The sequence below is a fragment of the Hyalella azteca genome, unplaced genomic scaffold (genome assembly GCF_000764305.2).
Source record: "Hyalella azteca isolate HAZT.00-mixed unplaced genomic scaffold, Hazt_2.0.2 contig5732, whole genome shotgun sequence".
NCBI classification, from domain to species: domain Eukaryota; kingdom Metazoa; phylum Arthropoda; class Malacostraca; order Amphipoda; family Hyalellidae; genus Hyalella; species Hyalella azteca.
Window position 1 is genome coordinate 1 of NW_025935914.1, and position 27,565 is coordinate 27,565.

The window sequence follows — 27,565 nt, forward strand, 5'->3', positions numbered from 1 at the left end:
CGGAACCACACGCTGCCTCTTGTAGCAATGTTGTGAGTGTGACGATCCAGATTCCGAGGGACTGTCAAGACAGCTACGACTCCAGAGTTCCCATACGATGGCTTAAAAAACGACCATATCAGCACACAAAAGGGCTAAAACTGCCTAATTTGATTTAGGTGAAAAATATTTGAAATATGCGGTTCGAAAATTCACTTTGGAAGTTTTTTTGATTTAAAATATTATTGTGTTGATTGAAGTCCTCCAATTTGGTAAGTCAAACATGGTACGTACTAACGCCTTAAATTAAGTCACGTATTTTGATAAGAATAATTAACAAAGTTTTGCGTGGAAAGGAAGCACAAAAATTTCGTTCGTCACATATTCCCATAAGCGGCGAATTTACCACCATTAAGGAATTAATGCTTAATTTGCTGGTTGGAGGGCAGATATTTCACAGTCTGGTGGTTCTTATTTGCATTAGCCCGTTGACGCATATGATACGATAATCCATTAATAATGTCCGAGTATATATTTTATTCTTTGATTTAAAGCAAAAAGGTTTTCCCTACATATATCCGAAATAAAACTATATTTTTAAAAAAAAGTTAATTATCGAAAAAATTATTACAGCATAAACAAAAATGTCCCATAATCTGTCATATTTGGCCTTTTGCCAATTTTAACCGGCCAACTTTATTTTAAAAAATCCAAAGTCGGCGAATATGGCCGGAAAACGGCCCCTCTGGCAACCTTGTACCGGGCCGAAGGAGATCAGGGACTTTAGGTCCAGTTAAAAAGCACTCAATATGAACATCCAAATGGCTATTTTCTGATATTTTACATTAAAACTGGGAATACATTTTTTATGCCCAGGATGTTTAGCGGTTACTCAAGAAAACTCATATTATTTGAGGTATGAAAATAACTCAAGTTTTAGCGAATTTCTGTGTCGTTCTGCTGTTCTTTAACGCATGATACCTCAGAGTTCAATACCAATACAAGAAAGTGAGGTTTAAATCCTTTTAAAATCACTCTATCAGCAGGTAAATGAATAAAAATTACTAAGTTTTTCTCGAATTTCTATCAGCTATGTTGTATTATAAGAACCCAGTGTGTGAGATTGATGTTCGATGTGTGACAACAGCAATTAATGCATCACAAATTAGGAAAGTTATTATGTGCATGCACTATCCAATTCTAAGACCAAAATTAGTGCAATTTTTGCATTCCGACCAGCTTTTATATTAAGTTACACAGAAAGTGGCTGGGCAGATTTAAAATAGGTCTTTAAAATGTGTTTGAGAAGCAACATAATTCGAGGGAGTTAACGAGAGTAAGCGTCAATTTGCTGTGCTTTAAATCGCGTACGAAATGCTGCTGTCAGTTTGCATTCGTTTAATTGTTCCCTCAACAGCAAGGTTTATGGTTTAGCTTTGTTATATGGCGCATGAATATTTCTCGAATTCAAAGCTACACTCGAGAATATGATTGAATAAAAAAATACGAGGTTCTTTAAATTCATCATCGTTGTTACCTATTTATAGTTGCTTGAGTCATTTATAGCTATCATTTATTTATAGGCGTCAAGATGAAAATTTTTTGTCATATGAAAGAATTGGTTCAAATATAGCAATTCATATAGCAATTAGAAATTCTTCACTTCCGCATTATATAATAATTAATTATGAAAAATTAATTTGAAACAAGCTGCTGATCGAATATGAAGAGCATGCAGTATATGTTGAGGATCTTCACCACATATATGGCGGCCACGCATGACAATAAAGTGGACGTTAATTCGAGACTGCTGACATATAGAAAATAAAAGCAGTTCTGAAAATAAATTATAACCTAAAGAGTGATTCCTAGAATTAGTTTGATGGGACATATCACTGAAATATATATATCTACACATGAATTTACCTTCACGTTATATATTGGAATCGACATTATACTGAATCCATTTTTTTTCTTAAATGTATTGCAGAAATTCAGTAATAAGTCTGCAGTTATTTTTTAAGAATTATTACATCTTTTGTTGAATGAATATTAAAAGAATAAACTAGATGAGACTCGCTGCACTCAAAATTTCACGAAGAAATTATCATTTTTAAAAGGCCGTGGGATTTAATGTTCGACCTTTCCAAGAGGTAGCAGCTGATAAAAAAAAAGTTTAGAAAAATTCAAATTATATGTAACAAAACAAATGGACATAATATATAATTCGAATCGTCATTCATAAAAAAATATAATTAACCATGATTAAATTTAAAATAAAAATAAATTAATATATACGTGTTGAGTACCATATGCATTCATGATGCCATATATAATGTATAGACAATTATGAAATGTAGATAATTTGTTAAAACAGATGGAGGCAGGCAGACATATTGCTGAATTTAATTAGTTGATTAAGACATTTTGTACGTCACAAATTTTCAGCTTGAAGCTTGACTTAACTGTTATTTAACTTTAGCCCCCGTATACAAACGTAACTTCGATATCATGTCAAAATATACATTTAATCTTACATTACTATCGAGCAATAGTCATGCATTTAATTATATCAGTTCTCGTCATTTCTTGTGTCTATTTATTTTTTGCTTACTATTATACACTTATGTGTGACGTGCCCTCGATCAGACGCCACGATAACTGCTTCCTAGAATAATTATGATTATAATAACAATAGTTGGAATTGTCTAAAAAATTTTCAAACTGGATAGGTATCTGAATAACTACTTTTTCCGAAGAGTAAAAAAAAAATTCAGAAAATATTGCTTAAAACGTTGATATAAAGGGTGAGAATTTTTCGATATATCTTGCATTCTATCTTCATTCATCAACAGGAGAACAGCAATTATATATACATCTTCAATTTGGCAACCATAACTCGACTTTCAGATTCAAGCACCTGCTGTTCTTGCTAAAAAGTGAAATGTCTTGTAAAACTGTAAGATACATAATACACCCTAGAGTAAACATTTATGTCTGACCGGAAATTAAATTAAAAATTGATTTAAAGTTGTTATGATTTTGATGAACTTAGTATAACGTTGCATTGTATGGAAGAAAGCAACAGCCTGGCCGCCTCTGTGCCGTCAGTTCCAGCGACAAGCGGGTGCATATGTTCGCTATTTCAAACTTACATTTCGCGTTACGGCCCTTGGGCTTAAATCAGTTATAATTTGCAAAGTTATTTATAATATATTTATTTAATTTGTTAAGTTATCAATATGATCTACAAGTAAGTCTTTTGATGTTCAGTGTGCACCAACTTTGGCTCAGGTGTGGCAGGTTTTCCGAAGACCCGATCACAACGTAATATGTTTTTCTTGTGAGCTCGGCAAATTGCTGCCTAAATTTTCGATCATGATCAGCTGCGTGTGCCGTTGTAAAGAGATCACCTGCCGTTTTCGCGGGTTTATTAACGCCCATATGTGAGGTGCAGTTCAAGTCGAGCATCAGATTGTGTCAGCAGTATTTCAAAGGGAATCTAGAGTTTATTAAAAAATTTCATGTCCGATGTCCAGTGAAATTCTTATTCTAACATCATGGGACTTTGAGAAGGCGGGTTAGATAAACCCTGCTTGATGATTGGCTGCTAGTATCCCTTATAACTAATGTTCCTTGAGGCCTTCTGGTCAAGAATTTCTTGCCATTGGCTGAGAAGTTACCTGAGGTCTGGCGCTTGCCTCCAATGGACGCAATGCTTCGTCGCGGTTCCCCGCGTGTGCCGACACGACGACGCCCCGCCTTCTAAATGAGAGGCTAGCGCTCAGTTTGATGTGGGCTGGTGACATGATGTGTTGGGCCACCCAAGTTGTCTATGGCAGGAGTGAATAGCTGTAAGAGTTGAGCGGGCAGGCAATGTCTTGTGTGTATGTAAGAGTTTTACGGAGGTGATCCAAATTATGCGGAGAGATGCAGTAACGAGGGCTTTTGCCTGCGCTCTCGTAATGCTGATGCTGCGGAACACCTTCGTGCACTGCTGTGGACCAGGCAGAGGTGGTGCTCGTAGGAGATCTACCCGTAAACTCATGCCTCTAATCTTCAAGGAACACGTGCCTAATGTGTACGAGAACACGCTCGGTGCCTCTGGACTAACAGAGGGCCCGATAACCCGAGACAGCGCCAGGTTCCAGGCGCTCGTGCCCAACTACAACCCCGATATCATCTTCCGCGATGAGGAAGGAACCGGCGCCGACCGACTCATGACCGAGGTATTCTGACACGTTAGGGAAATTAGAGTTGCTGGGGTATGTTGGGTAACTTAGAGTTGCTGGGGTATGTTGGGTAACTTAGAGTTGCTGGGGTATGTTGGGTCACGCCTCATTCAAGTTGATTGTGAGTATATATTTTTGGAAATTTAAATACTGTGGAATCTGAATGTCATTTTATTTTAGGATATTTCGAGCCCGACTACAAATTGAAAGCTGGTATAATTTCTCAAGACCTTAAAGATTCAGATAATATGGAATGAAAATGTATTTTTAGATATTCTTCTGCCGCCTGGGTATTTAAATGCTGCATTTATTTCTACATATGTACGTAAAATATATGAAAATTAGGATTTAGCTTTCATAAAAATGTAGCCAAAAGCTAAAAAAATCCGAGAGTCAGTTGCCTAAATGAAGTAGTAGGTTAATAAAAAACCCGATATAAAGCTTAAGATGGCATCAATTCACAAGTTCGTCGGCGCCAATACAAAACAAATGAATGATTGTCGTCGATCTAACCCGTACTTTTATAGCTATAAAGGAAACTTTATTAATAGTCATTAGGTGTCATATTTTATGTACTGACATTATTGTGGAGATTATATATACGTGTGTATTGGCATTAGTGTAATGAATATATATATTTATACTGACATTAGTGTTATGATTAGATCTATATGTACTGACAATAATGTTATACGATTTATATATGCACTGACATTAATGCTATGATTATGTGTACGTATATGTATTGGCATTAGTGTAATGATTATTTATACGTATGTGTAACGATTATATTACACATTAGTGTTACGATTATATACATGTACTGACATTAGTGCAATGATTATATTATGGACTGACATTCGTGTAATTATTATATATTAATGGTTATATATTATATATACTTTTATGTACATGTACTGACAGTGTTAGCGTTATATACATCTATCGACATCATATAGTGGAATGATTATATAGATATGTACTGCCATTAGTGTGATATGATTATATAAATGTTCTGACATTTTTTAATGTAATTAATATATAATTATGTACTGATATAAGTGTAATGATTGAAACGCCAAAAATGCAAGAACGTATATGCGGATCTTCTAAACTGAATTAATTCCGTGGAAGAATTAATATGATAAAGATTTTAATCATTATATTATATCGACGATTTTAATATAGTACAAATTGCGCGCACTGATGAATGAACATTTTATTTTAAATGAGGATAATTTTTTGCCAATAATTTTAATTTTCAATTGAAGCGTAACCCGACAATTGCAGAATGTCTTTAATTAGGAGGAGCGTCAGCTAGGGTAAAAAAATTAAAGCGCAAACACGAATACGAAGTGTTTGCACTCGTGTGAAAGCAACAAACGATGCGCGCTCAAAAAAGCAAATGCCACAGATGTACATGCAATGTTTCTTGCACTAGGCCGTTTTGAACTTTTAAAAAATAAAATAAAATGAACATTTTTAATTTATATAAACATCGAAAAATCACATTTATAGCTTATTATTCCCGTTAAACTGGACAAGAATAAGTCTAAAGACGCATATGCTGGTACCCTAAATGCAACTAATTGGCGAAGAGAAAGCTTGAGTTACAATATAAAGCAATTTTTTGGGTATATTCTTCTTTTTTTTCAATAAATTTTACTTGCTTGGCTCAACTGAACATTTAAAATTTCCAAAATACGTCACCTTAAAAATTTACCTCCTCCTATGATTTTCAAGCTACAGCATTGAGAGATTTACCATTCGATTTGTAAAAAATATCTAGCGATCCACCGATCATTTTTTTGAATTTCGTTTTAGCTTGAATTGTATATTGAAAAAACGGGGGAGTGGAGGGGGGGGGGATGACAACAATAAGAAAAAAACATCATAAAAAATGAAAAAAATGATCGATCGAGCGCTAGATACTGTTTTTACAAATCGAATGATATATATCTCTCGCTCGATGTTGTAGCAAGTTAATTGAATTATAAGGTGATAGATTTTTACAGTAACCCCCTTATTTTTGCCGTTTTCTATGAATTTCATGGTTTCTTTCACTTTTTCGACAAATTTACATTAACATAAAAGTTATTAATTTCTGTTTTGCATATGTGTATCAAGTTTCAAAATGATCCGTCCGTAAATATTTTTTTTTTTTTACGCAGACGCTCCCCTATAATTAACGGGAGACATTTTGTTCGGCAAATTAGATCTAAGAACCATCGCTTGTTCAAAATAATTTCTTTGTTGAATCTGCATACTGAAAATTTTAAAAAGAATCTCGGCAAATTCCTAAGTTTATTTCGATTTGAATAAAAAATGCCACTGAAATGAATATTAGAATAATTTATTTGATTATTTAAAAACGATTTTATCGGAAACTCAATGATTGGAAGCGCATGCAGAGTTTATTCCGGAAGATTATATGTGTTGTAAAATGATTTAAAAACCATTAGGTACATAACTCCTCAAGTTAGACCCTGCCTGTAATAGATTCCACTGAATGTAATTCTGGATTTGTCAAAGAAATCCCCACCGCGCTACTCAATTTTAATATTAATGACAAAGAATAATTATTATAGGAATGAAAATAATACGGATACACGTGCAAATATCGTCAATGGCACTGATGATGAATCTCACATCTGTCGGGAATGGTACTGAAAATGAATAACACTAAAATTGTGTCACACTTAAATACTGAATGATATGAATGATGAATTACATATTGAAATGATGGCTTGCACTGACAATGAGTCACACAGATGTCGTGAATATCATTATTATTGAATTATCTGATACAGAGAATGGCATTATATAATAATGATTTTTCTGAGCTTTACTAAATAATTGAAACATACTTTATCTAAATATCAGTTTCACCATTGAAAAATGAAATATTGAACATATTATCTCGCTGGTAATTTATACTTTGTGATATCCAAACCATAAAAAATAAGCTTCTTGTTGAAATCTTCTTCCTTTAAAACAAAGTAGCTTAACATACATAATCTCGTCGGGATTCGGAAAGGTTGAAATAAATTTCATTTACAATTTATTTTTTCTGCTCCATTCTCTCTCTTACATATTTTTCCTTCCTGAAGTTCCGTCGACTTTTTCACTGTTATTTTCTAGGCCATTTTTCTTTGCTGCAGTATCCCTCTCTTTCTGGCTGTCGCTTTTTCCCTTTATTTCATCGCCTTTCTCTATATTATTTAGCATATAACGCAAATTTTTTCGCCTTATCTTCTTTTACTGGTAGTTGCAAATATTTCATTTCTCCCACTTTCAGTATTCTCTGCTTGAATATTTGTCATACTACTTCTTTCTATTTCGTAATTCTTTACATGTTGATCCTCAATTTCCTCGCTGCCTTCCAGTGTTAGCAGAAGGAGCTGGAAAAAACTGCATATTCTTCCTACTTGAAAATTTGTCACTTGTGTTCGTTTCAACACGACCATATTATACTTCTTCACTATATTCCTGAAGTTTATACTTCTCAAAATAGCCGATGAACGTCGGCCATTCTAACGAACCCTCCTGTGATACGAACTCGCATTAAACGTTGAGGCAATCGCCGACCCTGATCAACAACGTCTATATAGGAATGCCATTAGGAGTTATGAAAATTTACAGGCATTAGAATGATACAGAATATTTTCCTGGCGAAGCTTTACTAAAATACCTGGAATGTTTCGTCAGCGCGGCATGAGGCATTCCTGCGGTTGATGTTGTCTGAAAATTTGTAATATAGCAGCGATGGTTTTGGCAAATTCACCAGAACCAAAGGATTGGTGTTACCGCACATTATTAATTGGTTGTGGCTAGGAAAAAAACACTCAAAGTGGCTTTGATAATAATTAATGACCTTATGATGACACAGACAATTTAATATGGTCACTATAAAAAAAATTCATTTATTGCGCTCACCATCAGACAAGCTTATTTTCAGAGCACTGAACTGGTCATTGACATCATGCAGTTGCTCGAGACTGATACAAATGGTGACGAACGGATACAATTGCTGCATTAAAAGTCTGCAAGCGAGAAAAAAAAAACGGATTCAATTCTAAGCACGGCATCAGTTTGCGAAAAGCAACAGCCATTATATATATCATATATATTGAGACACCCGCTCCCAAACTCCACTACATCCCAGATTCTGGCAGACGTTGGATTTGCCGCGCTGTTGCTTCTAACTTGTATCCAAGTCAACTCCAGTTGGCAGCTAATCTGCTATACGACCGGAAAATAACTCGCCGAGATGTCAATCTCTCTTGCAGCCACACAGGGTTTAATTGGTACCTTATCTGGGGCTATTAGTTGCAAGCTTTACAGTCGGACAATCCCTTACCCGCTCCACTGAATTTCTGAACACATTCTTCGCATTCTAGTCCGCCTTCACAGTCAGCAACAGGTTGTGTTACGCTGATGGAAGTCAATGTTTAGATCTTCTTCGTCAAAGAGAATATAAGACAAATTGATATACAAGAAACTCAGTACATGAAAAGTTACAAGTGTTAATTATAATTGTGATACGTGATAATTAAAGTGACTAATGACGATTATTTTATGGAATAATTCATCCTGCAACTTAGACTATCGAAAAGCAGCGAGTCTCTTCAAATGACCAGAGGGAAGTAATCAACTGATCAGTCATTGATAAATTAGATCTTGATATTCTTCTGCAGTTCTGCTTATTACACCAAATTACAAGATTAAAATTCGAATTATTTTTTCTATTATGCAAGTAGTATATATAATATTTTTTTGTTAATTGCCTTTTTATCTTGCGACTCGTTTTTTAGTGCACCTGCAGTAATAAAATAAGTTTGGAAATTATTACACGATAACTGCATGCGGGGGAATAGTAGGTAGAAATATGCGAAACCAATCATTTGATTCCCAAAAAGAGTACCTTTGATCAGATATATTCTAAGCTAGAAATTTCGGAGCACTCGCTAGTCAAGGACTTCAGCATCAAAAAACTAGGCGAGTGATGACAGTGCAAAGCATGACAGGTGTGAGAAGGACTATAGTTTGGTCTAGACCTATAGCATGAAGGCCAGCTGTTCTTTGTTCAGTTCGGGCGCGAAGTTTCGTTGGTGTCTGGACACTTGAGCTCTTGTCACACCTTGGGTGAAGACAAACTCGAGTTGTCAAAGTCACGGGACTGTCGTAAATCACATGAGTACGCAGGAGGTCGTAGAGCAAACTTTGTGATTCTCACACGGGCTTGTGATGTACACTGCCCACACATCCTGCGATGTTAGGCAAGTTTGTTCCGTCACACATTGCAGCAAAAAATGGAAGTACGTGATCATCACGAATCAGAGCGACAAGGCTGCATGGTAGAAAAAATTCGCTTATCTTCCGGACTATTGGATTATGAGTAAAGACTAAAAGAAAAATTGACTGCACATACGCATATTTATAGTTTATTTAATTATTTTCTCAATCTTTAATTAAAGTACGTTGCTTAGGCACTAGATTAAAAAGTGAAAATAATTTTATTATCCTGTTAAATGTTCAAACAGATGCATCAAACAATTTAGTGAAACTTTCATCTTGCCACCTAGCGACATGGTTTGCGAAAAAAAAATAATATTGAGAATATCCGTAAAATATTGTTCCGCTTCCTGCGTGAATTTTATGATGATCCATTTTAACCTTAATATTGTTTATCTCCACCATAAATAATTTTTGACCTCGGATAGATTACAAATTTACAGCACTGAAAATATATAATTCACTGTGAACGATGAACGACTTCAAACCTGCCGATGAACGACTTCAATTTATCTATAGAAATTGTTCGAAGAATCATCTATAAAGGAACATTTCCCCTGCATGTTTAAAAATTATACCCGTTAATCTTCAATCTTTACGCACGGGCTGTACAAACCTCGCCAGCAGTTTACCACAAAGTGACATCTTCGGACCATCAATCGATGAGCCCCAAACACTGTGCCACCTAAGATCAGTTATCAGTTTGGCTTTATTTAAATGCCGATGGTTTCACACTTGGACCATTAGCTGTCAGTGTGACGTGAGAGATGCTGGCTTCCGTAAATAGAAAACCTTTCACGATCAGCAAAGAACGATTAGTGGCGGTGCATCTGTGTTTACACTGCACACAGCAGAAGCCAGTGAACGTTCAATACCATTGATCAGTGTGACTTGAGATAGCTACACAACATTGATCCTATAACTGAACTGAAATGTTCTTCATATATGCATGTGGACATTCGATACACCTCAAAAGCACAATTTCATTACGAAAAACCAATTCTTTTTGTTATGGCCACACAACATTGATGTTAGTGGTAGCAAAGTGATCGACGTATAATATACGTCGGGAGGTTTGAATAATGCACTTTGCACAAGAGTTTCAGAAAGTAACCCATGCAAGCTTTTACGCCTGCAGCTTGAAGCTGGCTTGCTTATATGAAGTTGCGATCAAAGTTTGTAAACAAGTTTCTTTGGAGTGAAAAAATTTACATGGCAAAGTTCTGTAAAGAGAGGAAAATATGCACGATTTAATTAAGTAGAGAAGTTATTTTTGTGTCTTATGGAAAGCAGAACGTATGCACAAATTTATTGAAGGTTGAGCTGGTTTGATGCTGTGTCGCTATGCCTAAAGAAAATCATGATTTTATTTGCGAGTATATTTTGTCTTTATTACAGTAACGGAATTTTCTCGTTTAAAAACTCACAAATATAAATAATTCGGTATGCACGAATAGACATTATTTCGGATATTTTATTTACACTTAACCCTGACACACTGTACATTTTAAAAGCAGCACCAACGAAAGTCATATTCATTAGGCTTGCCTTCCTGTTGTACAGAATTTGCCTTACTTGAACGCAGGTATATCATGTACACACACCCTAATTCTCACCACCACTTTACTGAAGCATCCGTAACACCTATTTAGGTGTTAGCGAGGGTACACGCCTTTACCTCGACGAGCTAATGGTGCAGGCGTTAAGGCGTAAGTTCTTAGGCGCAAGACAAGGGCGCTCTGCAGACAATACAAGCCATATATAGGCGCTAGATTCCTGCTCAATTATCTGACAAATCCTTGTGAACGACAAGCTTGCAATTACAGGAGTTCATTTAGCGCATTGCATGCAATATTGCAATATACCTCACATTGGATTCTGATTGATTGATGATATACGATCATATACTGAGACGTGTTTAGTAATGAGGCTAACTGAGATAAGAATAAATTGGAGGCTTATTGATGATCAATGATAATCAATAATCAATTACTGTTAAAATCAATTAGAAATTGTAGAAGATTGGATGTGTTATTTGTGGTTTTCGATTTGAGCACAACTACATTTTGGGAGGTCAGTAAAAATTGCGAAAATAATAATTGAAATGTTGACTATCTACAGACGCAGTAACAAAAAAAAGTGATTTGTATGAAGAGGCAAAGATTGAATAACATGGGAAACATCGAAGTGGGATGAAAGTGAGACCTGCAGATAATAATTAAAGTCTGCAATCTGGAAGCTCCCTTCGATGAGACAAGCAGGTAGATTCTTAGATTTATTAACTTTAGGCAAGAGAGTCAAAGAATAATTCACTAAAGGGCATCGTCTGCATGGACTGGCGAGATTGTGCGAGCATTTATAATGAGCAAATGATAATTATGAGGATGAGGCTCCACTTTCAATGGTGATGAACAATATCTAGTTTACTTTCAGTTAGCCCGAGCCAAGACATGCAACTATATATATTCGATGGTATAAGGAGCGGAAACATGGCAGGTCTTCAGAAGACACGAGCCTTGACCCGCACTGAGATCACAGAACAAGGGTACAAAAAAATTATGCAATCCATCAAAACATTGAAGTTTGAGAAAAGTATATCGATTATCATAAAATAGGTTGTTCTGTGGCGTGAGACCACGAGAGATCACTTTTAAAGGCCAAACTGTACTACTATGGCGTCCTGCATGACCATCTGGTCTCTCTGGTCAAATGCCGGTCAAGCGCGACTGTTTGATTAAAATATTTAAATAAGGTATGATTATCTTGATTTTCAAGCACATTTATGTCCCAAGCAACTGTTTATAACATTGTACATTAAATTTAGTGTCATTTAAGGTGTGATTTTTATTATCAATTCGATGTATTTTAATTTTTTAATTTAATTTCATTAAGACTAACGTATTTCAATACTGGACGGTATAGTTAGCGCTACTCAATAATAACGGGGGAAGCATGTCCACTGGGCGCTGGCATTTACGAGTGTGTTTAAAAGTTTAAGTGACGACTTTTTATCTGCCAAATATCCCTTCACAAAAGACAAAAATTTGGCAGTGAGATCACATCAATCCGTGCACACGCGATCGTTGCTCTTCGAGGACCAGGTTAGGTGCTCGAGGAACCCGGGGCACGCATTTTTCGAAGTCAGGGCACAGAAATGCGAGGTTAAGCGGATAAACTTTAATATGTTGCAATTAATTGCACGGGACGATTCGAATTAATCTCATAATTTTTAGAATTAACAAAGGTTCAAAGACTATAATCATGGGAATTGTGAACCATATTCGGCCATGCTGATGCTCAGACGTCGGACTCGCTACGAGACCTCTAGGGGCGAGCTGTTTTGCAGGGAACCTTGCGCTTAGTTCCACTCGAGCCGCTCAGCCAACAATGAAACTCTTGACGAGAGAAAAAAATTACCTAGCGAGTAGCGTTTGTGGACTCAGCAAACTGACCCGAGCGTTCACCATGAGATGACGGATAGAAAGCTTTTGCTGCTGGACCTGGTGTTTACTCGCCACAGCAAGATAATGTGCCCACAAGAAGCCTTGATTAATCAGGATACGTTGCTAGAGAGGCTGTCTATGGAGCTCATAATCGGCCAAGCATTTAATCTGATGAGCGCGAAGAATATTTTTTAGCATAATTTCCCGGGATTTCCACGATCCAATAAAAATGACAGATAGAGGAACTCAAGGTATATTTGGGAAATATTTATGGTATCCTCTGAACTTACCTATATGTAAGTGAAATAAATCAACTTCAATATTGTGATCATGTAGTACTATAATGAATTTGTGCCTTTGCTTTGATTGGATTCTTCAGACTTCATAAACCTGAGGGAATTTCCAAGATCTTGACTCGATCAGGCAAACATTCCCTACCACCGAATAAAAGAATAGAGGTATTTTAGGGAGAATTTTTGTCTCAGGAACGTGACTGCGCCTGCGTGGTAAGTTTGGTCTGTTGTGTCTCTCAACACGCGATCGTTGCTTTGAATTAATTGGCAATAAGTTGAGAAGGAAAATCTGCAATTTTGCTCGTCGCGTTGAGTTGAGTACCACAAACTTGAACTCGATCGTGACTCAGTCATTCCACGAATGGAAAGAAACACATTCGATTTAATTTGGTGATCGAAGAATTAATGAAACACCATCTTGAGGCAGTAAAGAGACTAGAGCAAACGCGAATTTATAAATGAACATTGATTAACAAAATCTGGAAAGGAACTGTTACTGCACCTAATATATGTATAACATGAGCTTGAATCGAATCTTGCATGGACTTGGACTCGGACAAATGCACGTGCTCACACCTGCCTTTAGTTGAGGATAACAGCGGAATAGGATCACCTCGGCAACGTGTTGCCGCTTCCTGGATTAAACTGAAACGCTACGCGAAATATCCGGCGGGTTCGATGTCAATCAGTAAACCCATCCGAGTTGAATAGTAAAGAGTTATGCTGTGCATGACGGACAACGACCATGCGCACTATGAATATGTTCAGGTAGTTGAATACCGAAGGACGAGAGTGTTTATGCTGAAGGTTCTCTGTGGGACCATATCATGTCGTGTTTGTACCTATTTTCAAGTTTTAGGCATTAATGCTCTAAATTGGGCTATGCGTAAATCAATCATCATTCAGTTCTACAAACACGCAACAAAATCCATCAAAGTGATGGGAACGAAGTATGAGGTATTTAAATTTAGTCAAGAGTCTCTGGAGTTTTATCGAAAGCGTGACTAGGAAATCAGGAGACGACGCGGAGTTGATAGAAGTCGTCGCTTATCAGGCCGATAGATGAGAGTTATGTTCAGGACTGCTTCGGAAACCCAATGGTTGCCGAAATTAAACACTCTTTCCAGCCTTAACTGATAAGCAGACTCATTCGGAGACGTCCAAGTGAGACTTCTGATGACCAGGGCAGTGTTGCGATCAAGGTGGTCTTAATCATTTGATACCCGAAGAGAAAAAACCTCGTTGCAGTGATCCTAAAATTAAATACAAGCTCCAAGAAACTTTTTATGATGGAATGATAAATCAAATCACGTTCATTGATATTTTTGTTCATGATGAGCGGCACTAAAAACTTAATTTCAACATCTATCAGCTTCATGCATCTGACATCGATGTGAACTCACTACCAGCCAAGCGTCTCAAGGACTTTTGGCATCAGGGCATCAAACATTGATGTGATCGCTCTGCCGACCAAGCATCGGAAAGTCTTGCGACATTAGACATTGATGTGATCTCACTGCCAGCCAAGCATCGGAAAGACTTATGGCATCAGACATTGATGTGATCTCACTGCCAGCCAAGCATCGGAAAGACTTACGGCATCAGACATTGATGTTATCTCACTGCCAGCCAAGCATCGGAAAGACTTAAGGCATCAGACATTGATGTGATCTCACTGCCAGCCAAGCATCGGAAAGACTTATGCATCAGACATTGATGTGATCTCACTGCCAGCCAAGCATCAGAAAGACTTATGGCATCACTCATCAGACATTGATGTGATCTCACTGTCCGCAGCTTATCTTGATCTGCTCAGTTGAGCGTCAACGGTGGTGGCAGTTTTTGTAGCCTCTGATAATTTTTGTGCCTTTGATCACAGTTGAGTGCCCAATTAATTAATTAAGAGCACGATCATGCTCATGAAATTTGATGCCGACTGTTTTAAAAAATGTTAAGCATGTGGAGTACTGATCGGAGGCAGGCATCATTAAGTGATCAGGTCATATTTCAGAGCACATGTTTCCAGATCTTTGATGTATGCGGAAAAATTTTGAAACACATAATTTCTGAACATTTTTCATTGTAGTATTATTAGAAAAATAAAATCAATAATAAATTTGAACTTTTATGTATCATTTATAAAGACTTCTAATTTTGATTGCAGAACAATCTGGTTTACCAATTTTGTAATTAACTGTGATGGATTTTCAATTGATCATTATGAGGTTCAAGAAGGAATAAATAATTTATAATTTGTACTTTGAATGAGCACGAAAACCAATCATTCATGCAAGCCACTAAAAGGTAAGAGAGTTAATGAATTCACAATTATACAAAAAATTGTTGTGATTTGTTATCAATTTTGTGACTGTCTTAACAATTGCATGACTGATGTTTACGAATTATATTTCGCATCGATTACTTGAAGATTTTTTGAGTTCTTGACAGGCATTTAGAATAGACCTATATTTAGACTTGTATTTCAAAACCCAAAGTAGATTATATAGATTCAAGTTTAAATCATGAAGGATAAATTGGCTAAACAAGCGTGCTTGTATACGAAAGTAAAGATATACTGGTATATAAAGCAGTTGCATGAGGATTATTCTCTATCCTCGTGCAATTTTGCATGAGGATCATTCTCTATCCGGCATCGAGGTCCCGGGAGGTGGGAATTTCCAAATGTTTGATTCTGCAATACCGGGTTCATTCGTGATAGAAAAATCAACTCTGACACACAAATTGACGAAGAAGGCTGAAAGTTTTTGGTTACATTTATGAAAAAAATGAAGGCTCGAAGTACGTGTGATGCAAATTCGAGTTATTTCTAAAACAATGCAACACTTTACAACATAAATTAATAATTTACAGAAGCACAGATCATGTATAATTTTTTGAGTAAATTTATGGTGAAAGACTCTATTTAATACATGATAAATTCGATAAAACTAATAAGAATATTTTTCCAAACGTTCTAGCACGAACTGCAAAGAGCAGGATATATATAAATTATAAACGTAAAATGTAAAGGTAATTTTGGTAAAACTCATGACCAGTCAGAACTCACATCGACCGCAGGCCGAGTATCTTGAAGCTTCAGTCTAACAAGGTTCATTTGCCCGCTCAATATCCATCATAATCAGTCATTTCAGCGAAGGCGATAAATACTCAGACGAGGAGCCTATTCAATTTCCCCTACCATCCTTAGCCCGACAATTTTGACCAATAACCAGTTGGCGTCAAGAAGTATGGGGCGTCGAACGAAGCTTGCATGTTCCCACAGCCGCAGCACTTGCACGGCAGAGAAGCAAGGTGTTGGTAGCGATACTTCAGACAGCGTAAAGCCAGCCGCAGTATAATGCTAGGAATGCGCCTCTCAGATAAACGAACCGCCTGTCTTCTCTGCTCATCAAACGCTGCTAATGTGGTGGCTGAGTAAATGCTAAACTGATTATTTTAACGTGCCGCCAAGCCCTCGAGTTACATCCGCGGAGACGCACGATGTTGGTGGTTGATGTTTTAGTGACGTGTTTAACCGGGCGCTTATGACAAGGCAGGCAACAGCGGTGCGGCGTGTCTCTGCTTATCATCCATCTCGTTGATCTCTAACCCTAAAGGACTGACGTCAAGTTTGTACAAGTTGCCATAGTTAGCAGCCTTTCTTTATCGTCGTGCGGTGAAAAGCAAAAAAGGTGGCGGCTTTAATGAGTAGGAACGGTTTGGACCTGCCGCGACGGCGCTCTGCCACCCACCTTGCAGACGTTCGTTGCCATATTGCTACGCTCACTCTGTCTTCTTTCAAGGCCTCTAAGTAGCATTTCCTTGAAAATTCTCAGCCAAAATTTATATTTTTCACTTGAAAAAAGAAGTTTTTTCTGCATGTGATTTTTAAAAATTAAAAACAACCAAGGGTTCAAAAGATATTAATGAAAATACGAAATTGTGTACCTTGCAGACGTTCGTTGCCATATTGCTACGCTCACTCTGTCTTCTTTCAAGGCCTCTAAGTACCTTTTCCTTAAAAATTCCCAAACAAAATTTATATTTTTCACTTGGAAAAGAATTATTTTCCGCATGTGATTTTTTAAAATTAAAAACAACTAAGGGTTCAGAAAATATTAATGAAAATACGAAATTGTATAGACGCTGGATTCTAGAAGCGGACGCTCAGTTCAGGAAGGTCCAGGCGTGAGGCAGGCTCGACCATGCCATTATCTGTGTGAGTACAACAACATGGACCTTCATAGATCTGCACCCCTGCCTCCTTTTCCCGCCTTCCTCCCCCAACTAATCTCCCCTGAACACCTCTTCTCTTATTCTCTCTGAGCTACGAGGCATGCGCGTTCCTTTTATTTTTTCATCATTTCTTCTCCTAGGCCGCACGTTCGTATGCCGTGCCCAACATTCTTTTCGTCGCCTATTATTCATAATTGCCGGTTGTGAAAATTTTCTGCTTGTAGCACAAGAGTTTGTCAATAGCCTGAACTAATCTTTTAAACCTCCAGCTTGCTCTCTACTGGAGATATCACATATCAGTTGCTTTCTGTTTCCATCCTCCCCGACCATCAGGGAGTCAAGCCCCACTCCCCGTCAGCACCTTTGCAAGCGGTCAGACTTGTGGGCTGGTTAGCGATCGAACCTGGAATAGTCGAAGGATTTTTTTTATTGAGTGGAAGACTTGTGGTGTCAGAAGTACCTAATCGAACGGATCTAAATGCAGAGAAACGAGAAAAACTTATGAGAAAATATGCTGAAGTTAAGCAAATGGTGTTAAACGAGAAGGGTTTTCCTGGTGCATCATGAGTACAAGTGTAGTAGTATTGAATGTTGGGAGTCGCATTGTACGAGAATATAAGGAAATCTGCAAGTAATTTTGTGAATTCAAATTTTTGTAATTTACAGAGTAGTTGCGAGGTTTTTTTTGTGATTGACCGGAAACATGAGCATCAAAACTGAACGCGTTTCGATGCGGATGGTTGTCTGCTTGTATTGATACTTCAGACGTCGCTGGAGCTATGCCTGAAACTATGATAAAAGCAATCGGAATAATTTTCCACGTAATAGTTCCATACATAAAATTAAAGCATAAATCTGATTATGCTCTTATAAAAATTCCAAAACAAGAAGCGCCTGATCTACCAGATTTCTAGATCTACACAAGCTGCGAAGGAGTTTTCCCCCTACTCGTGGGAGATGGCCCCCGTGTTTCGCATTAAAAAGAGAAAAAGTATGAGAGTGACGCGTGTGCTGCCGCTACCGCAAGTTTATCGTGCGCGCTTCCCGATCAAAAAAGAAAACCTTTTCTTTGTCCGCCGGTCTTCCATTGTTGGAAGGTAAAATTGCTATCACGCTGGTCTCATTTTCTCTCTGGTTAAATGTTCGGTGGCGCAAGACGTGCTCTTCACGCTGCATCCCTAAACTGTCGCTCTTACAAAGTGGTTGCCAGCTCAACCCGAGCTCGGAAAGCCTCCTTATCTAAGATTTCCTTGTGTACAACGTAAACATTCGTTCCCAGGAAGCTTCTTAAAAGCAGGAAGTTGATATTTCATCGCGAAAAGATAATGGATAAGGGATTGTACATTAAATATTGAGCGGAATATTAAATTGAATTGTAAGCTTTATGTATACAATAATTCAAGCAGCACATTTAGTTCTGCCTGTTCAATTAGATATTGCATTAAAATGCCATTTCAGTTGAAACACGAGAATGAAACGCAATTGAAACGAGAATAGCTTGTTCACTATACGACTCCATTCGAACAATTTTCCGTGATAAAGGTTAATACATATTATTTAAAGTGAGCAAAAAATTTTGTTCAGCACCACGTAGACGTTGATTATTCTTATAGTTTTGAGATGTCCTGTAGAAAAAAAATCATATCAATAATCATATCATGAGTACCGGTATGTGACAAATATACTCGTATATTTACTTATTACGTATCATAGGTATCATATATGTGTTCATAAATAAATATAAGCCGGATATAGTTCCAGTGAAATTCCAAAAGATTTTGGAGCAAATTATGATCAATTTAATTTTCATGACAAGTGAATCTTTCCTATAAACAGAATTTTAATGAGACCAGCCGTATAACCAATTAATAGTGTCAAGTGCATGAAAAAATCCGTGCTGAAATTTTGGTGTCACAGCTTTCGGGGCGTCATTTTTAGCGCATTTTCTCATTTATAGAAAAAATGCACTATTGTGCTCGCCATGTCCGTCTGTCTGTCTGTCCGTCCGTCTGTCCGTGATCTCAAGTTTTCTGTCGACGAGAAAATGCGCTCTCTGTCACTCACTGCAGTGAGTACTGAGTTATATTTTTTTTATTACAGTCCCATACGATGGAACACTAAGCTTGGCTTAAACATATTTTTGCCGCTAACTTTATGGCGATGAAAGTTTTCTATAGCTATTTTATTATATACTCGTACATTCCGCATACCTAAAACAAGTATTATTCGTTTTAAAGTTCCTAATTAATTTTATATTTTTGCCTCCTCACAATTTGGCTGGATTTGTTTCATTCAATGACTATAAGATTAAAGTCTGTTAACACACGATTTTATATATTGAGTTTCTATAGGAAAACTAGATAGGTAGACCCTAATAACTGCCAGTTTATATTATTAGCGATTATTATCAGTGCACGAACGAAGTCTTTGTATTTATTTGTATTGTGCTATATTAATTATTACTTTCATGGTGTTTAATAATTTTTGTTTGTCACGTTTATATTTTATTTTAGTGAGAAATTTCAGATTGCTACAAGTAATATTGTTCATTTTCCTTATACCGTTCATCTGCTGCGGTCAGAAATAAAAGCGCTTACAAGAAAAATTCGATTCGGTATTGCGAGATGTCTACTAATTAATTAAGATCTAGAAATTGTAGATTAATCGGCATGTCTAGGAACTTGTCAACGACGTTCTTCTAAACTTGCTCCGCATGAACCTTTGACCTCATTACAATTCGAAATCGAGTGATCTTCAGTTGAACGTAATTTTGGTAGCAGCAATTGGGCTCTAATATTCAGTAGCATGTTTGAAGTAATGACAAGCTGAAGTTGAACCAACATGATTCGCAGAAACAGAAAGAATCCAGGCGAGTTCATCAGTTCAAACAAATCAAACCAGTCTGTTGAATCGGACCCAACCACGGCCGCCTGTTCAGGAACTCCTGCTACATTGCACCTCTCTCTTTCAGCAGCCAATCTTGCAGGGATAGAACTCTTTACACTACCATCTAGTGAAGTTAATATAAAATAAACAATAGCTGTAATAGTTTCCGAGAGTGCAGCGTAGGACACCGACTTCATAATTCGTAGGAAAGCAGTAAACAATCATAAGGAACTCGATATATTGTAAACAGGAGCAAAGCAAACATCCTGAGTGACAGTGTGTTAAACAGCGGAGCTCTCGAGAGTCTCTTGAGTTGCTGGCGCACTGAAACATTAGCTCAAGCGCAGCCTTTTAAGGCAGCACTGAGTGCTCTGCGTGCACTCACTGCCGTGCGCACTCTAAGAGCTCAATGCGCTCAGTGTGAACTCATTGTCGTGCGCTCAGTGTAGCGCGCTCAGCGTCGTGAGCTCAGTGCACTCAGTGTCATATGATCAGTGTACACTCAGCGTTGTGCGCTCAGTGTGCTCAGTGTACACGCACTGTCATGTGCTCAGAGTGCACTCGATGTTTTCACATTGTACTCAATATATTCACGATGCACTCTTTGTGCCCAGAGCGCACTCAATATGCTCAGTGTGAACGCAATAAGTTCAAGGGTGTCAGAGAACAATACGTAAACTGTGTTCTCTGCCATTTTATGCCTGTTTGCACTTAACTTTTTGTATGTTCACTGAGTACCCGCGATGTGTATGTTCACTGAGTATTCGGTAGGATTTTCCATCAAAATATGATCGCTCTCTGCTTATCGATATCACATTCAGTGATTTGAGTGCTCATTTTTCCAAACTTGTAAGCACGCTCGTTCACATCGTACACAAATATCATTGTTTTTCGTGCAGACGCACCATAAACTTCTCACTACGCGAATGTGTCTTTAGCTAAAACGCCTTTCCTATTAAGATTCATTAGACGCCTATTAGCATTCACTGACAAGCAACGCTGAGAAAAAAGTTCCATTGTTGAAGGACGACCTCATGGCGATGAGGCGAGGCCGCTTTGACCGCCGCTGCGATCTTTGGCGATGTTCGAGACAAATGTCCTGCCGCGCCATCAATAGATGTAATGATACGAGCTGTCCAGACGACACCCATCCAAGTGGCTGATTGGAAAATGACACTAGGCAGCTAAACGGCCCAAAAATCCCCGGCTGTTTGTACAAGGAAAGCCTCAAAAGAACTAAAATCAATTACCAAGGACAATGGTGATTTGAAGGTTACCGCAAACCCTTATTGTGGGTAACGTCTCGTGGGACTGGTGTTATAATGGCCAGCAAAGTGTTCTTGTGGCTCACACATGTGGCCGACGCGCATACTTGTGGTGTATCCATGAGAATACACGCGACTTAGTGTGCGTGTGTTGTGGAATGTTGTAGATGACGCTAACACCTTAGCCGTACCTGTGCTTAACATTGGTCGATAATCTCGCGAGTTTTTATTTTGTTAACAATAATTGAATTATATTAAGCCAAACAAACAACTCGTCGAAATGTCATCAAACAAAACAAAAGGCAAAAGCAGACGAAATAAAAAACTTTAAATTTATACTCTAACTCGTAATTTCTTGGTATATATGAATTTGAACCGTGTATTATGAATTTTTGGAATGGAAGAAATATGAACCCTGTCAGTGTAAAATGGAATTCACATAGCAGCTAAAATTAATATTAGTAAAGCTTGGGCGATTTTCCTTACACGGCGCTTAATCTTGCCGAGTCTGCATGGTGGCTCGGCATGGAAAGCTATCTTATGCAAGGACGAGACCAGAGTATCAAAATAATTCCTGTAATAAAATGAAGACGCGTAGGTGAATATAAAGGCGACACTGACATCCTCACTAGTTGCGACTTTACGGCCTGTTCGAGATAACGCGTGAGTGGTGACAGTGTGCGTTGTGTCACTTCACTCTAATGGATCATAGCTGGTAATGGCTTGAGTGGAAACTCGAGGAGTTTTGCAAGTGTTGAGTTAAGTTTTTGGGATTTATAGACAAATGGAAAAACATGAATAAATGATCAAATAAATGCACTTTTCGGTGCATTTGTCTCTAACTCAACTATGTAAGTATAAAAAATGAAGTTAATTGCAAACGCTTGTAGTTCCCCTGATTTTTGGCACAAACATTATTCTCAGCCCTTCAGAGTCCAAGTGAAATATTACCAGACCTTCCATTATGAATTAAATAAAATTATTCATATGAATGATGAATAATTGAACATGTATTATTTAATCGCCTCGAAATTTATCGTCTCTAAAAACGTAGGGATTTCCCTTGGATTTTAGGCCCTTATTACGTCAGTAGCTGCAATCCCTACACGCATGCCGCGTTCCATTCAAATTTGACGCGCAGGATCCAATTAGCGGACCATCCATTTGACATTGTTGGCTCCATGGCCTTTTAATTACCTCTTGGCATTTCGCGGGCGGTTTGCAGCGACCACATAAATGAAACAAGTTGGAATGCTTGCTATTCATTTCTGTTTAATTCCAGAATATGACCAATATAACAACGAATATATAAATTATATATTCTCCTATTGTTATACAAACAAAATAAAAATAAATAATGAGGTTAATAAATCTTTTCTAAAAGATTTATTGCAGTTGAATTACTATCCCATGTTTTCGTAAACTATTAACAAGCCAAGATTATTCCGCGATATAAATTTCTAGTTCTGTGCTAAACAATCAAATTCTATCGTAATAAATCAATTTATTCAAAATCAAATATATCGTAAAAAGTTCCCCTACTTACTTATATTAAACGGCGATCAAATGCTGTAGCACCTCAATTGTCGATCCCTGAAAAGTATTCGTTTGACTAAAAAAATCTGACATTAAAGCCAAGATTAACAATCTTGTTTAGCGCATATCAGAGACTGTAAATAATTCTAGTTTTATAGTGTTTTATTTTTTCTTAACACATTGCGGTTAGCGACTAAGTAAGCTTAGCAGAGAAACTTGAATTACTTCTAATTTTTTAATTGTTTTGAAAATCGGAAGATTTGTCTTTCGATTAAGTCTAAACAATCAATTGCTAGAAATCAAGTCTAATAAGAGTAGGCTCTTTAAAAATTTAAAATTAAGCGAAATCTGAATTTCCTGGCTTAATTTTAATTGAAATTTACAAAAACTCTTAAGACGATCTGAAGGTGAAAGAGATCCGTTTTACTTAGAATAGGCATCGCATGCCAACAATAATGTTTATCTCAGTACAAGCTATTGTACCATTCATTTGTCCTGACAATGCCTCCGGCTAGTCGGGTGACTGGACACAAGCGATATTTATGTTAAGATTCTGTGCAACAAACAATTTAGCCCCATGCAAACAAACAAGCATTCACAAGCTACTAGAAAGGTCCAGTAGTAAACCCAATTTAAAATCTTAACCGGCCTTTGGTCGCCAGCGAGTGGTTGATACTCGGCCAACGACGAATCAAACTTGAATTTCAATGTGGCGATTCATCGGTTGCTGGATAGCCAACGATGATCCATTCTTGCTTTTTAGCACGGCTGAGGCGCAGCGCAGACGTGCTCACCGTCCATGCTCGCTGCTAAAGCTATCTTCGAAATTTGGCTATCGGAAAACTTCGTGGTCATTTGACTGGCACTGCGGAGAGTCTAGACGTCGTTGTATGTATGTCGGAGTACGGCAGGCATTTAGAGATACCTACCTACCGAGTTGTCCCAACCTCCTACCGGTCCCTGAAAACGCTTACCTTTACATGCCAGTGAGACGCTCATGCTCACACTTCCTCCAACATTTCCAGGGGCTGAGATCCAACAATGAAAACAAGCAGGCTTTCATGAGATTTGGTCGCCTTAGAACGGAAGCTGGTAAGTTTACATTAGCTTTAACAAAGGCAAGTTCAGGGATCACTTGGTGTAGCGGTGATGAGAATTGAATCGGTTTAGACAGTGTAATGTTAGCGCTGGATCAGACTCGCTTCCAGGCCGAGATTCTAAGGCGGGTGGTCGCTTCTAACCTAAGCCCATCAATCTAGATTTCGCGCCAGATATCTTCTCGCCAGGACTTTTATTCTACTATGACCAGACGTTCCAAAGACTATCAACAAATTACCACTAAGCAGTGGCTGCGATACAGTGAGAATCGAAGTGATTGTTGCGATTGGGCCGAGTTTCGAGCTATAAAACATTACTTACGAGGCAAAAAATATTGCTGTAAACAGAAAATTTGTCGGTGACTATCCTAGTTATTAGCCGGACAAAAACCTGCCCAACTCGGCTAGTTTATTCAGAAATCTTTCGAAAGCTCAAGATAAAATAGCGGCCCAGTGCAAGCGTAGGTGCGTCGGAATCCGTTTAGTGTTTTGGGTTCACATTGAAGTTTCACAATTTTTGTATCTGTGGATTAATCGCTTATACATTGTGTTGAGTTTAGAAAGTAGTGAGCTATTTTCACAAATGTATATATTTACTTATATATTTACCTTACTGATCGATGATCGGTCAAAAATAGTGACGAATAAAAAAATCCAACACGAAAATAAATCACTGCTAATGACAATTAAATTAAAGAACAAAATTGGCTGTGAATTTCGGAATTGAATCAGTGGACTATTGATTCATATTTGACACGTAACTATTTCTTATTTGAAACTTTGGATTATCATTTCCATGCAATTCATTGGTCAATAATTCAATGCGCAAACAATACTTTATGGTTTTTCTATGAGAAAATCCCGGAAGAGATTATTCAGTGGACGACAAATCCATGTTTGAGCGGTGATCGCAAGGGGCGAGCGTGGCCGTGCTCTGTAATCTGATCATGAAGCCGCATGGAACGCCACCATAGAAAATAAATTATACAGGAAACGCTATTTAATCTGGTGACCTGATGTTTACATACAACTTACTGACACACATATTAACTGATGCCACGCTCATAGATATTTTAGTTGTCCCAACTATTCCATGATTGACTTCGTAAATTTTGTTAAAGTTCAGTAACTGTTCTTAAATTATAGGAATTATTTATTTTAATTTGCTTATTGAAAAACCACGTTTATACAAGTTTGTATGAATAATATTCACGATCTTTTTGCACGTTTTTTAAAACTTGCTTGAATAATTCGGAAGCCTTTTGTTCAAAGTCACTGACAGATTTCGAATGTTTGATTTGGAATCGCACTTTTTCCAATGAACGATATCTTAAAAATAGATTAATTGTATTCAATCACTACGAGATTCAAAACGTAGTATGGATTCGTAAAATGAATTAAACTACACAAAGTAATCGATAAATCGTTCAATTTAAAATCATCCAGGCGAGGCACTCGAACATTTCCTTTGCCACCACCGACCTTTGCCTGAGACTTGATCGTCAGTAAACACATTTCTCGGAGCTCCGAGGAAATGTAAATTACATAAATTTCTCACTAATTTCCTGATGCCGAGGATTAGTGACAGGGAAATATAGGGGGCTGTTGGCTCTGCGAGATTGAAAATGGCCGATAGAAGACAAAGCAAAGGGTAATTTGTCGGGCGGCTCTGTGATGTTCTCTGGATACGTGCTTGAGATGCAACATCGAGATATGGGGTAAGAGAGAGCGCACCAACATGGCAAAATAGAATAAAAATTGCTCTAGCATGAATCAAAGTCCATGTAGTGCACTGGAAAATTAAATTGAAACATCATGCAAGTGTTGCAATAACTTACACGTTTACCGCTGCTTCGTATGAAAAAAAATTAAAGCATGTAGGCGCCTATGATTAAAATTACGAATATATAGGTAATGTGCAGTGCTGGTGCAAAAATTCATCTGGTATGCAAAATTTTTTTATAGATTCCTAGGCTATTAAATAAAAATAAAAAGAAATCGCTGTTATATTATACATATTCATATTTAGCTCGATAATTTTGAAACAAAAAATTCTAGACGAAATGTGAACAGTAAAAAATAGTAATTTAGTAGGATGTTAAAAGTATGAGAATTTATTAATATTTTACTTAAATTATCGACTGCCTTATTTTGTTTGAATGTCGAAATTGCATTCGTCAATGACACGTGCAAAAAAGGGTAAATAAGTAGAATCTATATCATATAATAGGTAAAAAAAAAACTCTCAAAGATACTCGAAAAATGTTTAACATTTGGCAAGAAGAATGTATGAACAAGAATTGTAATTACGAATGGAAGCAATAAAATGTTTTACGCGATTAACATTTATGTTCCAACTTCCGTAGAAGAACCTTAATAATACATATATAGAGGTCATTACGTATAGTGAGATAAATTATTTAAAATACTGTGCATTGAGAAAAATTAAAGTTAAAATAAATAAGTCTTTACCGCGCACAGACAAAATAAATGCGTGAAAGAAACAGAATGGCTTATTAATAAAGAACCAAAATTATTTTCCGAACATATCTACTCCGATCATGGAATTAATATTAGTTACAGAATCTATACTTGCGCAGGGGTATTAGCGGCATAGCAGCGTTGTCGCCTGTTTGGTATTCCGAGGAAGTTGAAAATAGACACCTTATATAGACCGATTAATGGCGCTCGATGTCGCCTCAGTGTCTGGCTTGAAATTATAAGTCCAGCCAGCGTGCATCATAAATATTAAGCATTTATATCTTCAGACCACACACACAAGAATGGTAGTTTCCGCAACTTGGTGAACAAAGCCTGTAATGGGACCAGGCATTTCATGTCTTAGCAGGTATTGAACTTATAGACTGATGGTAAAATGGCTCCCGAGATATGAGAACTTTAAATAGAATATTTAAGGTACTTGTCTCGGCAAAATTACAGTTTTCATTATGCAATTAAATGCTTACTAGTGATCATAGAATTTTAGGGCAAATTCTTTCAATTCACAAAAAATTGAAGAAATAATGACAAGCAATATTAATACTCTGGCATTTACAATTGTACAATGTCTCTGTAAATTAAAGCTCTCCAATTTATTCAAGCCTGTGCTGCACTAGAATGAATATTAATTACGGGTGTCATTGAAAAATTTTATGGGTTCATGTTACAGACTCTGACGCTAAAAGAGGATTCACCTTTCACTTAAAAATGACTCATGAGTCTGCGTCCATGCAATCAGCAATGATTCATATTTCCTCCGTGGTATACAGCCTCCCGAGAGCCGCTGCAACGTTAACAGTAGTT

At 37.3% G+C, this 27,565-nt stretch overlaps 1 protein-coding gene across 1 annotated transcript in view; it reads left to right on the forward strand.

Moving 5' to 3' along the window:
* Positions 1–3,772: 3,772 nt before the first annotated feature.
* The window catches only part of LOC108668134 (desert hedgehog protein A-like), a 37,569-nt gene continuing 13,776 nt past the window's right edge, over positions 3,773–27,565 (forward strand). The window contains exon 1 of the mRNA XM_018155290.2: positions 3,773–4,208. Within this exon, the coding sequence (XP_018010779.1) occupies positions 3,900–4,208 (309 nt within the window). The 5' untranslated portion in view covers positions 3,773–3,899. The remainder of the gene's footprint in view (positions 4,209–27,565) is intronic.